General features: G+C 32.1%; 1 protein-coding gene across 2 annotated transcripts; it reads left to right on the top strand.

The window, feature by feature from the left end:
• The first annotated feature begins 6713 nt into the window (after positions 1-6713).
• Positions 6714-16792, top strand: LOC104086865 (ATP-dependent DNA helicase Q-like 5). Of its 2 annotated transcripts, XM_070191523.1 has the most exons (20): positions 6714-8056; positions 8143-8196; positions 8837-8946; positions 9075-9287; positions 9389-9467; positions 9577-9630; positions 9747-9821; positions 9929-9982; positions 10410-10454; positions 10543-10637; positions 10726-10855; positions 11513-11611; positions 11876-11931; positions 12023-12125; positions 13210-13338; positions 14469-14638; positions 14952-14976; positions 15055-15170; positions 15746-15885; positions 15999-16792. In XM_070191523.1, the coding sequence occupies exons 1-19, from the start codon at positions 6851-6853 to the stop codon at positions 15852-15854; spliced, it is 2922 nt and encodes a 973-aa protein (XP_070047624.1). In that variant the 5' UTR covers positions 6714-6850; the 3' UTR covers positions 15855-15885; positions 15999-16792. The 2 variants fall into 2 exon arrangements, with proteins under 2 accessions (XP_070047624.1, XP_009589504.1); XM_009591209.4 differs by having other exon boundaries at positions 15746-16792.
• The last annotated feature ends 707 nt before the right edge of the window (positions 16793-17499 follow it).

Raw genomic sequence — 17499 nt, 5'->3', positions numbered from 1 at the left:
GGCTGAATTAGGTAAACGCAAAGTCTATATAACAAACAATTCTTTTTCCAAAGTAATTTGATTGTAGAGAAAGATGAGGCAGTTGACAGTTGAAGACGTTGAAGATATAGAAGTTCATTCCAATCGGTCTCCTCTTGATTTGTGAACGTGCTTCTGAAATTCATCAGAAAGAAAAATTAGAAATCAACAAGAAAATACCCATACAGGAAAGTCCCAACATTGCAAGTTGAAGAGATGCTAATTTGGTGGAATTCCCCAAAAGTCCGACTAGGAAAAGGTGGGAGAAAGAGAATTTCAAGAAACGATTAATGGGTTTTGATATGATTGGTTTTACTTGTTGGAAAAGCAATAATACTACTACTGATCAATGAGTTTGACAAGAAAATTAGTGATAATGTGATCATGTGTATTTCAGAGAAAAAACTTATGCCAACAGAAGATAATTCTCTTTCTGAGAGAGAAAAGAAACTCAAGAGAGCTATGGATGATGAAGTACAACCAAGAATATATATTCTCAAACGAAAAAGGTCTCAAATTAGTGATGAAGAAGAAATATATATGTGTTGGGAAAAAGAAGAAACATTTTAAGATGAGGAGAGAGTCTGAATTCATTGGGAAAACAAGTAAAAGAGGTGAAATTGATAATCGAAAAAGAAGTGTACAAATTACAAAACGGATGCTAGTGAAAGCCATAATCGCCTATCAATACCAGCAGCACAAGTTAAGGAGAGAAGAAGAAGTAATAATGGAAAACATGTGAGTTCCAAGACTGTCCGAACCGTCTCTCAAGAGTTGAGGAGATGGGAGATGAAGAGTCTCAACTCTAAGCAGAAATAATATATTTTATTTATTGTAAGACAAGTGTGAGTTATTTATTGTAGCGATAATAATATAGTATATCAAAGAGGGGAACACAATTTAAATGATGGATGATGATGAGTTAATTAATTCTTTTTCTTGTGAAGATCCCTCATGATGATAAATAGTAGTAATCACTTAGTACTTTTTAATGATTTATTTAGCAAAAACAAATATTTACATAAAACTTTATTTCATTCTGCTAATTGTTGTTATTGTTCTGCAATGATAATTTTGGATTACTCTTATTTTTTGTATAACGAATTTGCAAACTGAATATATGTTTATCATAAAGATAGAGATTTCCTGACCCATTCACTACAATCAAAGAAAGCTCCCATAAACGGGCCGATTTATAGTCTATTTTATGGGAACGTGAATCCATAGTCTATTCACCAAACTAGGCATTTTATGTACATATTTGCTAGAATTGATTTAATATTATCCGTTCGCACCATACTCTAAAGAGACTAAATGATGCACTTGGTTGAATGCTTAGTTTTTTACCTAAAGGAACATGAATCAATTCCACTTAATACTTTCTTTTTTCTCATTTCTTTAGTGGTGCACCCATATTATAAAAATACTAGATTCGCCTTTGCGGCCATAAAAACAAACTTTTCTTGAGCTAATATGCCTAAATCTTTATTATTCACAATTATCAACATGAATACCTCAATACCATATGCCTGAGATCATATTATACCACTAAGACCTAATTTGAATGGTTAGATCATATAGCGATTATTAAAGTAGACATGTTCAACTTGTGGTTATATCGTGTTCGCATTTATTATTATTTTCTCTATCAAATTTACATGACATTATTCAATTTCATATCATTCTAAAATATTTGACACTTTTCTGTTATAGCTTTTACAAATTTCTTAAGATACAAATTATGTAAAGTATCTAATTAAATTGGTCTTCTTTTCTTCCAGCCAACTAGTACTAAATACTGACTAGGGCTTTGAAGCCATTATTTCAATTAGTTTGAATTAATACCTTAAACCCTATTTCTTAATCAAATAGTGTTATATATAATACTAAATGATGATCTATCTATCTATCTATCTCTCTCTCTCTCTCTCTCTCTCTCTCTCTCTATATATATATATATATATATATATATATATATATATATATAAAATTATAAAAGCACAAATAATTTATGTTAAATGTTAAACGACTAAAATATCCCTGAAACATTAATCAACTTTTATGCCCTTAAATATTTATATAATTTAAGGATCTGATAGTAAATTACCTAATAATGGAATTCTTTTTCGATTTAAACTACACATATTGACAACCCTGCAACGTCATAAGAGAAGCACGTCCATAATTTTCTATCAAAAAGAATTATTCCTAATTACAATTCTCTATAACAAATAAGGCACGTACTTTAAGAGAAATTTAGTATTATGCTTTAAAAACATCTATAACATTTTAAACAAATTGAAAAATTCTTATTATCCTTTAAAGTTAATTCTTATTAGTTCATATAAAGCTAAAACTAAATTATATGATATATTATGTGTTCCTAAGTATGAGGAGTTATTACATAAATTGAGTTAATTTTTAAAATATTAAATAATAAAAATATTATTAAGTTATAATCTTTTAAAATATAACATCTACTTTTAAATGATAAAAAATATAGGGGTAAGTTTATATGAATATTTTATTTTACATGATAATAAGGTGGTTCTAATAACACAAATGAGATTGTTCTCTTTAATTTATTTATTTTTACTTCATTATGAGTAATTGATTCTTTTACAAATTTCTCAAAGAAAATCGATGTATATATGTTACATTATTTCCTAGAACGGGTTCGTTCAAGTCTTCTATATATCGAAGTTTAACATAAATTTTTTTTGATTGATTTATTTTTATTAGATGTTCAAGTGCCATAAATTGTTTCCAATTCAATGTTACATCAATTTATATAAAAATAAAAAGCAAAATATTTAGAATATTATTATTAATGTATTATGCGTGATGATTGGTTAAAAACAGTTTAAAGTAAGTACAATAAAATGATTGGATCGGCTCTGTTACAAAAGCAAAAATATATCACGATGTTCATATAGAATGTGAAAATTAGCTGGAACTTTCCAAACAATTAGGAAGCATGTATAATATAAGGTATTGATTTTATCTTTGTGTATTGTTCTGGGGATATTGAGTTTATGAACTTAAGTTTTATTTTTCAAATTATTTATCTTTTTCATATTTACCTTATTCTAGATAATAAATATTTATTGTTTTACAAAATAAATGTTTGTACTATTTAAGCTACTGATTTATTGAGGGATACATATGTTATTTTAGAGTAATATAATTCTTTTAAATGTATATATTCTTCATGTCCACGTAATTCTTGATTATTCTCAATAGTACATATTTAAATAGTGGATATTTATCCAAAAGTTTTAAAATTATTTTAACTCAAACGATTGAATTGAGTTTCAAAATTATCCTATACTTCTTCGCAATTTTATATATTATTTTCAAGTAAAAATGTACGAACTCGACGCAATTATGTGATTCATGTCCACGTAATTCTTGATTATTCTCGATAGTACATATTTAAATAGTGGATATTTATCCAAAAGTTTTAAAATTATTTTAACTCAAACGATTGAATTGAGTTTCAAAATTATCCTATACTTCTTCGCAATTTTATATATTATTTTCAAGTAAAAATGTACGAACTCGACGCAATTATGTGATTCATGTGATTAATCATGTATTTTATTACTCTTACATATGTTCAAAAAATTTAAAAAACTTCTCAACAATGTTACATTGTATGTTTTAAAATAATCATCTTAATAGGTGTCACATGTAATTGTTTTTCTTGCATAGTTGTGATTGTTATTTTTATTATATTTTAAGGAGTGGGGTGATCATTTTGAGTGAAAAATGTACAAAAATCGAAATCCCTTGTAATTTATTAAATAATCACGGAGTATACAATACTTAAATCCAGGGCAAAATACAAAATTGATCGCTTTGTCAAAAATAATTATATTAACTAGCCAAATAGTATATAGAATGTGTATACTATATATATATATATATATATATATATATAATTCACATATATACCAAAAAAATATTTATCTGCTATTATTTTTAGAAGTGATTAAAAATATATACTTCTCTAAAATCTTTAATCAGGGACTTGATTTATCATCATTTGTATAATTAATATTTTATTTCTTTGAATACGGTGAAGCAACAATGAATTTTATCTTGTAAATAATTTGTTACTAAATTTAGTTTATTGTTCTTTTATATCAAAATTCTGACTAAAGATTTACGTGTAACGCACGTACATAGTAACTAGTACTATATTAAAAGCATGGAGGCCCTTAGCGAAATGTCGTTCGCCTTTTCTACCCTTAATAAAAAAGAATTCACACTAGACAAAATAGTCATTTTAATATTTTTCTAATATTTAAGAATAGTCATTTTATTATTGTCCTAATATTTAGGACTTCAAAATTAACTATACTAGTAGTCATACCCACATGATACGCGGCCAATATTAAAAATATTAATTAAATTAAATTTTTATCGTGACTTATATAGTCATTGAATAAATTTTTTGTTCTAGATTTTTCTTTATTTTATTATCCAATGTTTAGTATTTTTACATTGTTAATAGTGTTTTTTAGCATATTACTTTGTTTAATATCTTTGCCTGCTCGCTTTCGTTTTGTAATATAAGAGAAGATATATATATTTTATTAATCTTGTTATTTTAAATTTTATTATGTTGTTGTCAATAATATTATGTGAATTTTAATGAATAAAATCTCTATTAAATTAAAGGTACTTATATAATCATCGAATAACTTTTTTGTTATGTATTCTTATTATTATATTATCCAATATTTAATATAATTGCATTGTTAATAGAAAATTTTATTAGCATATTACTTTGTTTAATATTTTTGTCAACTACTTTCTCTTTGTAATATAATAGAAGATATATATTTTATTACTCTTGAAATATTTTTTTATTTAAAATTTTTTCCTATTGTTCTCAATAATATTATCTGAATTTTAATGAATAAAATCTCTATTAAATTAATAAGACTTATATAGACATCGAATAACTATTTAGTTCTATATTTTTCTTCATTATATTATCCAATATTTATTATCATATTACTTTATTTAAATTTTTGTATGCTACTTTCATTTTATTAATAGAAGATACATATTATTTTATTTTATAAATTATTCTATTATTATCAAAAATAGTTTTTGAATAAATAAACTTTTTATTTTTAAAAAGAAAAACAAAAATTATTAAAAAAACAAAGAAATTTTAAATTGGCAGTAGTTTATTTTATTTGTAATTTTAGTGTTTTATTTTAAAATAATTTAAAAAGTCCAACTTGAAACTACTCGCCAATTTGAATGAATAATTTTTTTAAATTTTCGTTTTTTATTATAAAATATTTTATTTTATTATTTGATAGATATTTTCGTTTTTATTGTAAAATATTTTATTTTATTATTTTATAGATATTTAAATTCAAAAATAATAACCAATAACTAATTATTTAATAAACAACTAATATTAACTATTTATGCCATGTGGCTTTATTCTAGGTTGCCACTTGGCTTAAGAAGAATGCTTTCTCCTCTCCTTTCAATAATAATATAGATTTTGTGTACCAAGACCTTCCTTATTTGAATTATGTGTAATATAACATATTTGAAAAGGAAAAGTAATAACAATTTTTAAAAAGAAAAGGAAGAGTAAGATTAGTCATTGTTTTTCGTTTCGCCCTTTAGATTCCGTTTGTTCAATTTCAAAACTATAAATAAAATACAAAATAAATGTTTTATATTCACTCAAATTAAATAATTGTATTGCCACCATCCTTTTTTTTTTTTTCTTTCTAAATTGATATTTTACAGCTAAATTTTCATCATAATTACAATACCTAGTAATTCGTAGGAACACTATAGTAATGTATTAGAATGTTCACACTTTAAAATCAAACAAAATTTTCAAATTATTACATATTTCTTAATTTAAACTATGTTAGAAGTTATAATATTTTTAAAATCAATTAAAATAACATATATTAGTCTGTTACAAAAAAATTATAATGTATATTACTTTTATTTATTAACTATTTTTTTCTATAATACCTATAATTTATAATTAAAAAAATTGACAAACTAACATATTAAGACAAAAATTAAACAGTTTAACTTTCATATTATGAAGTTGATTGAAAAGTAAAGGACAGTTTTCTACTTTGATATATTTAATGTAAATTCCTAAATTTGCATAGCTATTTAATTTTGAACTATATTTTATGATCTATTGTTTTAGAACACTGACTCAACATATTTTATTTTTAGACTTATATTCATCATTTTCATGAGCTTATTTTCAATTTTATTTTATATCTCAAACACATTTAAAATTATTTATCTAACTTTTATAATTTTATACTTATTGTTATCGGTTCACGCGCAATACACATACTCTAATGCTACATTGTGTTTAAGTCACTGAAATACAACTGAGACATTAGATGACTTTTGCGGGGTATGATTTATTCCTTTATCAAGTTAGGTAAATATGATCAACATTCATCATTCTCAAAAACTTACACTTTTACTTTAATTTTTATTTTATAATTCAAACATATTATTTAGTAATATATGTGATTTTTAAGATCGTCTTGTCATTGAGACGAGAATCACGCGCAAAACGCATACCCTAGGACTAGTGTAACATATAACCTAATAGCTTGTTTGCTGTCAAGTTATGAAATTATTCCAAATCTCATATTCTCTCGAGAAAAGGAAAAAGAAAGAGAAAATGATTTAGTGACGAAATTTGTTTATATTTTCAAAAAACATTGATCTTCACAGGATCTTGGCGGGAAATTTGGAGGAAATAGTGAAAAAAGCAAAAGTCCAGTCTTTAACTCCGAGCAAATCTTCTATGGATTCCGACTCCGATTCCGATGGCTCTCACATATCCTCAACCCCACCACGCCACCCTCCTCCTCCGTCGCCGTTGCCGTCGCGCCGTGCTCTCCTTTCGACCGCAAAGTCAAGAACTCAAGCCAAATACACCTCTATAACATCCACAAAATCTTCCCGCCCAATTCTAAGACCAAAACCCTCAACCAAACAACCCAAAAAAAATCCTCCTTCCAATCCTAAAACCCTAGAAAACCCAATTCAAAACCCACAAAATCCCTACAGTTCACCCTTCCAAATTCATAAAAACGACACCGTTTCAAGTGAAGTTCTTCCAAATTTAACGAAAAATGCTTCCTGTTCGAAACCCCTAATTCAAAATCCACTTTCCCCACCAAAATTCTCCGATTTACCCTTCCAAATCCACCGTAACGACACCCTATTGTCCAATGACAACAGTTCTGGTGAAGTTCTTCCTGCTGGAGGCTTGTGCTTATCCAAATTTGCTTCCTTTTCGAAAACCCGAAAAGCCATTCTCAATCTTGAGCCTGCTGAAGCTGATTCTATTGAACCCCGACTGGCTCAACAGACTGAAAAGAAGGAAGCAGTTGTCAGGAAACATCCTAATTTAATAGGGAGCAACGTGTCATCTTCGTTGCCTGCAAAGAAGGTTAAATGTGTTAATGAGGGTAACTTTGTAAGGCTCAACATAAATGGTTATGGTAAAAAGTTTGCATCAAAATTCAAAAGAAGGAATTCTAATTCATCAAGTGGTAAAAAGTTCTATAGAAGATGGAAAAAGAAAGTTGGGGTTGTAGGTAAGGAAGGGGAAGGGGGGAATGGTTTGTGTGATGAAGAAGGTTTAGTTGTGGAAGTTAAGGGAAGAGGAGGGGAAAGGATGGATTTTGATGCAAAGTTGATTGAAGAAGCTGTGATGAGAGTTAGAAATGAGGCGTTGGATGAGAATTTGTTGAGGTTGTTAAAACTGACTTTTGGTTATGATTCATTTAGAGATGGCCAGTTGGAGACAATCAAGATGGTGCTTTCAGGGAAATCTACAATGTTGGTTTTGCCAACGGGTGCTGGGAAGTCGCTGTGTTATCAGTTGCCGGCAATGGTTTTTCAGGGAGTTACGGTTGTTATTAGCCCCTTGATTTCTTTAATGATTGATCAGCTAAAGCAGCTGCCTGCTGCTGTGGAGGGTGGTCTTTTGTGTAGCAGCCAGGTTGCGTATAACTTATTAGCAATTTTAGCCCTGTTGAATTTATGGCATTTTGAGCTATTCCTGAGTTAATGTTTTCACTGTTGCAGACACCTGAGGAGGTTTTGGAAACTTATAAGTTACTAGAAGAGGGATCCATAAAGGTAAGATTTTTTTACTTCCTCCAAAGTTGCTTTGATGTACACCCAGTGGCGGACCCAAGTGGTGGCTAGCGGGTTCAACTGAACCCGCTTCACAAAAAAATAATATTGTGTATATATATAAATTAGTATTAAAGCTGTTTAAATTTTGCATAAATATTTTATTTGAACCCACTTGACAACTGCTATTTTACGACTAAATTTATATACTTCTACACCCAAATGTGTGACCTGGCAGCTGATGGAACTGGAATGGAGATCATAGGAGACTAGGGTTCTAATCCCAGCCGAGGCCAAAAAAAAAGGGCTAGGTGATTTCTTCCCATTTGCCTAAAGTCTTGGTGACTAGAATTACTCCGTACATGTACTGATAGAATGATACATGTAGCCATTGGAATAGCTGATGTGTGCAAAGCTGCCGGACACCACCGTTATCAAAGTAGCTTTAATCCATTCACTATCACATTTAGTCACACATCTGCTGGCCAAGTTTAATGTGGACTTTCTTGGATGAGCATATAAAAATTCGATCTCATTTGAGTGTTGACTAATATTATAAACAAGATGCGATAGCAGTTCCATGAGGTCATTTTCTTTCCGGTATCTCCTTGTCCTAAAAAATAAGTGGATGCTTATGTTTCAGGTCCTTTTTGTTTCACCAGAGAGGTTTCTCAATTCAGAATTTTTATCCATTTTTTGTGACACTCAAATTTCACTTGTGGTTATTGATGAAGCCCACTGTGTTTCTGAATGGTGAGTCTGACCTTTTCAAAGTTACATTTTCTAGTCTAGCTTTGCAACTTTGTTATCTTTTCTCTTTCTCTTTTGCTTATTTAAATGTAACTTCTATGTGGTATCAACAATCACGAACATTTTGGTAGGTCACACAACTTTCGGCCTTCGTATATGCGGCTTAAAGCATCATTACTGCGTGATAGACTCAAGGCTCAATGCATACTTGCAATGACAGCAACAGCAACTACTAAAACATTGTATAGTGTGATGCATGCATTGGATATTCCATCAAGTAATCTTATCCAAGCAGTGAAACCAAGGGATAATTTGCAATTGTCAGTATCTCTGAGCGAAAACAGGTAAGTCTATCATAATCTTTTCCCTTGACAAACTGAATAACTCCCCCCCCCCCCCCCCCCAAAAAAAAATGAAAGCTACAAATTTACTCAATTGATTTCAGGATGAAAGATCTGATGACCTTGCTGAAGACTTCCCCCTTTTCAGAGGCTAAAAGCATCATCATTTACTGCAAATTTCAGGTGCTGCTTCCTATTTGTCTGTGATACTCTCATTTTTTATATTTGTTTTCTGTAGCTGTATCACATAACTTGACTTCTGGTTTCTTGTTTCCCTCCTCAATGTACACAGTTCGAAACTGATCTCATTTGCAAATATCTATGTGACAGTAATATCTCGGCAAAGGTTTTGTATCTGCCTTTTGGTTTATTCTTTGTAAACAGTTTACAGTTACCTGCATCCTCATGTAAATCATTTGATGCCTAATGGGTTAAGTGACTTACAATTTGAATTGTTTTCAGAGTTATCACAGTGGAATTTTCGCAAAGGAAAGGAGCCGTACGCAGGAACTGTTTTGTGCAAACAAGATAAGAGTGGTGAGAGAAGCAATTCATATTTTCTATTCATTTTAATTTACAGATAATAAATACTATCCTTTTATATAAATGAAGTTTTTTTAACTTGCATCAATATTTTCTGGAAGGTTGTTGCAACTGTGGCATTCGGCATGGGACTGAATAAGAAGGATATTGAAGCTGTAAGAACAGATCTTGGTTTTCCAATATGATATATTTGCCCTTTTGTCTGCATTAACCTCCAAATTAGGGAGGTTTCCAAGAAGAAATCAAGAACACCACTATATTCAGCATTTTGTTCCTAAATACTTATTCTGCTATGTGGTTGGTTTCGGATCCCAGTTCAAGTCAACATGGATTTTCTCTTGTAATTATAAAAAGTAACTATCTGTTTTTGCTATGTGAGATTACTAGTTGCCCACGCTTCCTTTTGATAGCTTTCATCATCTCTCATTTTTCTGGCCACAAGGTGCACTTCAACATTAAACAATTTCCAAAATGTTTATGTTGACTAAAGATTCCAAGTACTGCTGCATTAAATGTGCAGCAATTGTGCCTGACTTCCTATGCGACATTCATATTAAGACTTGCTAAATGCTTCTGTCTCAGGTAATACATTACAGCTTACCAGAAAGCTTGGAAGAGTATGTCCAGGTCGATATTTATGCTTATGACGGTTGCAATTTCCGAGATACTGACTTTTGCAATTCTTTTAACCAAAATATTGATGCTACCTGTGCAGGAGATTGGTCGTGCTGGACGTGATGGTAGAATCTCTTATTGCCATCTCTTTTTTGATGATGTTTCCTATTTTAAGACTCGCAGTCTTATGTACAGGTGATAAAGAAATGAAAAAAACTCTTAATATTCATAGAGTTCATTTGAATCTAAGGGTTCTAAAGCTTTGCATATTGTTTATTCTCAGTGATGGTGTCGACGAGTATGTGGTGAACAAATTGCTGTGTCAAATTTTCAGTGACAGCACGAACTCTGCTGGGAAAATATGTTCATTAGTTAAAGAGTCTGCTAGTCGTAAATTTGATATGAAAGAAGAGGTACTTTTTCTGTCATTTTAATTGGTATGCTGAGTATCAGTTTTCTGAATGCTTCTATTACTACCCAATCACCTTTTCTATATTTAACCATTTTGATCTTTTATTTGGGTTAAAAACTCTTTTTCAAGACAACGTATTTGCAACCCAAAGGCATGGCCCTTTCATCATACATCCTTGAGCACAGTCACAGACTGAATGTATTGGCTGTGTTTAAATTTATAACTTGCAGTATATTGATGAGACTACTAATCCTTGAAACATTCTTATGGAACATTGGACATGAAAAGAAGAAAATCCTAGATCCTGAATAATAATACCTGCTCCTTCTTTTATTTTATTTTATGAAATTGACCTGTACATGCAGTATTTGGCATTTTAAGTCATTGCCTAAACAGAGCTGGAACATGTCTTCTACAGTTATCAGAACATATATTAATCTTTATTACTCAATTAGAGATAGATAATAAACTTTCACACCACCTGATGTGTGCATGTCCTCTGTATATTCCTTCTGATCTGTTGTTGAATACCTTTGCTGTGAAAGTAGCTTCCCTTTTTTATACAAATGTGGGATAGTGCAAGACCGGAACTGAATGATGTAGTTGTACATTCTTTTATCTTAGTAAGATGCTGAAGAGCTGGTTTTCTCTCTCACAGGTTATACTAACGATCTTAACACAATTGGAGCTAGGCGAGGTCCAATACTTGCACCTACTCCCACAGATGAGTGTAACATGCACGTTAAACTTTCATCAGGTTAGTTAAAGTTAATTTAGCATGATTAAGTGCAGCAGCCAGTTGGCAGATTTTTATATGCTCGAGGGCAAATTTTATTTTCAGTTGGTCTAACGTTTGGTTTGATTTTGAACATTACTTAGTAAGGACTAGACCTGCAAGATTAGGATTTTGCAATTAAAAGAACGAGAAAGACACCTAAAAGTGGTTGTCTGCCTCCTTTTGCTGTTTTTGTGGCGGCTTCCATTTTTCACATTACATCATGAACTTAACAACTTATTGCAGACTTTCCCTGCATTGCTAGCTATGAAAGATGCTGTGGTTGCTGCTATCTTGAAGAAGTGAGTACCTTATTTTTGTTTCCTGTGAGAACAAACATATGCTCTCACAAACTTCTGTTATATCTTATGTTATACACTTCATGTATATTAGCTCTGAGATCAAAGATGGGCAGTATATATTTGACATACCAAGTGTAGCAAACAGCACCAGACTGCAAGTCAATGACTTGTCAAACCATTTGCAAACACTGAAGGTAAGTTCCATCTGCAGCTATTATATGGACAGTAGTTCTTTTATGGGGTCTTTTGCGCATATTAGTGAAAGACTAGACATACTGATGTAAGTTATGTGTGAATTTCCTGACCTCTCTTGCTATTCCAGATTGATATTGGTTATTCTACGTCATGTTTTGACACTTTTAGCAGTAAAGATTTAGATCTTAGAAACACAAAGATTTCATGGAGTAATTCATCAAAATCTTTGATCCTAGTTAAACTGAGGATGATGATGAAGATAGTGAGTATAGAGTTATGCAATTCTCTTCAGCAAGTTTGATTTTTGGATATAACATTTAATAACAACCTTACCTGAGCAGAATTCATCTCCAAGAAAACTGACAGGAAAAATGAAAAACATTATATTCTTCAGTCTTTGGTTTCTGATAGCCTTACTCTCATCTTCATATTTGTGGTGGTCTTCCACCAGGATGTGAAGGGAGTTCATGAAAGGTATTACATAGTATTGCGCATTGATGCCACAGCTGGCTATAAAGATCTGAATTTCCCCAAAATTGTATGGGTGGATTAGGTAATGATTTCTTTGATTGCTTTAGTGCTTTTGCAAACCCAATCATTCTTTTTCTAGAACCGTGAATAATATAAGCATTTGGCCCATGCTTCTTATTTTTTTTATTAAGCAAGAAATATTAGCAGTAATCGGCAGTGCTGTTTGACTTGACACGGGATGAACAATGATGCACCAGCAAAATTCCAGTTTATAGTTTTAGGTAAATCCAGCAGAATGTTGTACTTCACTAAATACCCTTATGTTCAGCATAAAATTCTTTTGTCTGGCGCAGTACTTTTTAAGGGTTACCTTCTGATCCTTAGAAATATTAAAGGAACAATATAGATATTAATATTATGAAACCTTTTACTATCTGTTTGTGCATGGTTATCTATTTGTATGTGCGCTTCATGTGTCTGCCATTTTTTTATTCAAACGGTGACATTAACACCAAAACTTGATGCTCTTAAGCAATCCTCAGTTCAACATTAATTATTCACTTTCTGCTTTCTTTATTAGACATGAATAACTTTCTCTCTTTCCTATCTCAGTTGAAGGGGGAAGTTACATATGAGCTGAAGGATCAGGCTTATTGTTATGTTATCATGGAAGTCCCAAAGGATATCTGTTCTTTAGCAACATGGCTTACAAAGTGGTTATCTGAGGTTGAGAGTTGTAAGGTGACTCTCTTCATTAATAACTGAAGTTTGATTTTCCTTCATGTTCCTCCAAAGATGCAATTCTTCCTATTGTCCTGTTTTTCCTCCCTAACCCTTTATCCCAGAGCTGGGTTCAAGATGAAAGGAGGACACCCTTGTTTAAACGTGATGAGAATTTTCATCATAGGAAGAGTGTCATTGAACTTGCTTAGGATTGTCAGAACAGTACCAACTCAGTGCCACACCCATCTGTTTTAAAAATTGACTGGTCATGCTTCTTCCAGAATTTTGATTCGATGTATCAAGATGGTCTCAAACTTGATTTTAGTATCGAATAGATGGTGACTTTCACTGACCTATAGCTTATTGTCCTTACTTAGTCTTTTGTCCATTTTCCTCTATTCTTGTTTTGTTGTTCTGCTTGGCAAGAGAAATTGAAGTAAATTTGCTTCCTTTTGAAGCGGAAGCTGATAAATTAATATCAGCATATATTTGTTTTATGTAAAAATAAAACAAATGTTGGGTTCTTGATCTTGGAGCAAGATACAAATAAGAAATTTACTATCCTTAGGTAAGAGCCTGAGCGCATATCACCTAGAGTTATCTTCACTTTTTTAACTATACAACATGTGCTGTACTGAAATCCACACAGCTTTTCATTTATAAATGAAGCTACCAACTCATTGGCCAACAATAATGTAGGTTAACAGTTACCTAGTTCCATCGGTAGGTTATTTTCCCGTGAACTTTTAATCTACTCATTTGAAGGAACAGATGCGCATTTTTGTCTAAATATTTTTTTTTTCTTTTTGGTGTTTGGAGGGGATGAAGAGATGTTATGTTTAAGTTAAAATTAATAGACAACACGTTCAATTTAATGATAACACCTAAGCCTTTGTTTCCTTTGTCCGGTTATCTCTTACAGTAAATTATCATGACTTTGCGTTAGTTGTTACCTAGACTACATGTAAGTCACCTCCAAGTGATCCATATATGTTAGGACAATCCTGAGCACCAGGGTATCATTGCCTACTAGTTGAAGGGCTTTAGTATAGCTTTCTGCTGTTCATGCAAAAATATCAGGCATATAAGCTTTTATGACATAGTATTCTTGTTGTCTCCCAGTCTTGTGATTGTGACTTTTGTCATAGGTAAGGAAGATGGACACGATGTACGATGCTGCTGTATTTGCAGCAGAAGCATGTGACAAGGTGCATGGTTGCCTTGGCCGTCAACACACACCTTGCTTGCAAAGGAAAATTGCAGAGTATTTTATAAGTGGTACTGAAGTTGACGTTCCAAAGAAGATTGGTGGAAGCAGGTGAGAAACCTATCACAGTTTCTGGGCTATTGCTTTGTTCATGCATAGGAGATGTAATTGCTACTTCCCAAGTTGTTAGATGTCTTGTCTATCAGATTTCAAGCATCCAGTACACGGTGTCTTATTTTGTGATGTCTTTTATATCCTCAAATTTTGGGGATCAGAATAATTTGTTTTCTGTGACAGACTGCAGCTTGTTCTATTCATTTACGTATTTCTACACTTTCTTTAGTTTGTCTTTTTATATACAGCATCAGTTCTTTTCCCAAAGATGTCAATCTATATGCTAACACAATCGATTTCTTAATTGCAGCCCATTTTTGACAGCTGATATAAAGGTAGTTCTCTTCTCAAATAGTTCTTCCCAAGGGAAGAAAATAATGCAGTCTTAATGTTTTCCTTGTTACATGGAACAGGTATTCCTACAGTGCAACTCACATGCCAAGTTTACTCCTAGAGCTATCGCAAGGATATTGCATGGCATTGCGAGCCCAGCATTCCCGTCTGCTACGTGGTCGAGAACTCACTTCTGGTACATCCTCTCTAAAGCTGATCTATTGAGAAAAATATGCTCGGATCTTTTTCGGCCAAAGATGATTAGAGTTAATCATTTATCATTTACAGCATATACATGCAGAGTATTTCTTTCTATAGCTGTGCAATGAAACATGGCAAGATTGCAGACTAGCAAGGGTGTCAGTATGATTATTTTGTCAACTATGTGCAGTTTGAAATTTATCTGATGAGGAATCAGGGCCCTCAAGAGTTTATCATTCTCCTTTTAATCCTCCAACCGACAAAAATAAAACAGAAAAAAGTGTAGCCATTTTCATTTCAACAATTCCTACTACATTAACCTCTAGTGTTTATATTCAATATCTTCATCCTAGAATATCAAATAAGTCACGTCGTGCTGAAGGGTTTCTGACTAGCATCTTGCTGATATGATCAATCTCCTTTAGCCCTTAAAAGAATTAGTGTTTTGGTGGTTTTTTCACTTTTGACTAAGAGTTCCGTACAAAAAAAGCCTGTTGAACCTCTCACTTTTCATGTTCATAACCTTCAACTAAGTATATTGAATAAGCTCCCTGTGCTTGCTGGTTTCAGGGGAAGGTATATGCAAACAGACTTCAAAGCAATAACGGTAGCAGCAAAGGCAGAGCTCATGAATCTTGTGGGGAAGGATTCTATTAAGCAAGGTCATTCCCAGGATTGATGTTATGACACATTGAGATTTAACTTAAAAGCTACAAAATGGTGAAAATACCGTCGGCTATCTAAGATATGCTGTTATAGTTCCCTCTTGTCTCCTTGGGAGTGAGTATGAAAGCTACATCCTATTTCTTTCTTTTTCTTCCAGTGAGTATGAATCTACATAGGTAGCATCTCTCTGCTAGCACTTTTTAAGTGATTCACAACATCAAGAACTTCTGATCCAGCTTTCCAAAGGCAACTACTTGAAGAATACAAAAGCTGCCCATCAACAATATCCCGCAGTTGGTGGCAATTTCCATTTCACAATTGAGGACTACTTTGAAAGAGCTAAGGAGTATGGTCCTCATTTCTATTAGAACAGATCCTTTGTTGGCTCTCTTTCATAAGGAAAAGATGTACCTCGCAGATTACCTTCCCATGCTCAAAGTTGAAGGCTGGTAGATGTTGATGGCGAGAGGCGGATCCAGAATTTGGGCTTACTGGATTTAACCATTGAAGTTCTTAGCACTGAACTCATTATACTTTTGAAATTATGGGTTCAAAATCTAATAGTTGGTGAATTTTTTTGGTGTTTCGCATACACATCTATGTTCCCTACCGAGAATACTGGGCCCATCAGCTGCTGCATACTAATTTAAGTAGCAATGCTGAACTCCTGTAGAGCTGGTGCTTAATGGTGATAAATAGTGTACAAACTTCTTTGCATTGTATATATATAGAAAGTGCAGTTCTGGTACAGTAGCATGCCTTTACTGCTCTATTCATCCGTCACAATGGAATATCTAAAGATGAGATGTTTCCTATCAGATTTGGCTTAATGAATTTTCCATAGTTGGGAGCCACGGCTTAATGTAAGATTTCAATTTTCATGACATAGATTGTTCTTGAAAAACAAGAGCCTTTTTGTTGCAAGCATTGAGCAAATGTGCATTATTCAGCCGCCCCTATTCATGACTTAAAATCATGTGATTCATGTGCTGATGCTTGTTTTATTAGGTTAATTATTGTGTAGAATGTCGGGGATATCCTTTGTTTTGTGCTATTTTCCCAGCGCAGATGGTTAATGCTAAATAGTACGTACGTTTTTCTAAAGTGAATTTGCTTTAAGCACGTACGGTATCGTGAATGGCAAAGGAAAGTGTTCATTTTCTTTTTTATTTCGCAAACCAAAATCACCAAAAAACATGAAAAATAATCCCTCTGCACAAACTTGAGAAATGTTTTGCCTCTATAAGATCATTCTAGCCCCTCTCCCATCACAGTAAGAGTGCATGACACAAATATCAGGAAAACATCAGCAATATTTTTACTCTCATCCAATTTTTGGATAAGTTCCTCACTTTTAACATTAATTTAATAATCTTTGAAGTACAACCGTCGAAACATCTAAATTTATTGTGTATCTCAATATTTGAATTATTTGAAAAAGATCATTTACTTGATTTTTATATTTAAAATTTACATAAAAGTGCTACTGATATAACCTTAGGCTGTTTAAAATAAAATTAAAAACTGAATATTATTTGATTTTTCAAATGGAGTAATAATTACTGCATCACTTGTTTAGAGAGAGAAAATTAAGGTCCTCTTTTATTTAGAGAGAGACTATTCGCATTGCATGCATGAGGAGAACAAGTGGCACGTTC

Source organism: Nicotiana tomentosiformis, chromosome 12, assembly GCF_000390325.3.
Source record: "Nicotiana tomentosiformis chromosome 12, ASM39032v3, whole genome shotgun sequence".
Lineage (NCBI taxonomy): Eukaryota > Viridiplantae > Streptophyta > Magnoliopsida > Solanales > Solanaceae > Nicotiana > Nicotiana tomentosiformis.
This window is presented reverse-complemented; position numbering and strand designations above follow the sequence as displayed.

Bases quoted from the DNA above. Each gene is read 5' to 3' on its own strand.
- LOC104086865 (XM_070191523.1), top strand. From the start codon at position 6,851: ATGGATTCCGACTCCGATTCCGATGGCTCTCACATATCCTCAACCCCA. The intron at 8,947-9,074 runs GTGAGTCTGACC...ACATTTTGGTAG, and splicing joins GCCCACTGTGTTTCTGAATG to GTCACACAACTTTCGGCCTT. The intron at 12,126-13,209 runs GTAAGTTCCATC...TTCCTATCTCAG, and splicing joins ACCATTTGCAAACACTGAAG to TTGAAGGGGGAAGTTACATA.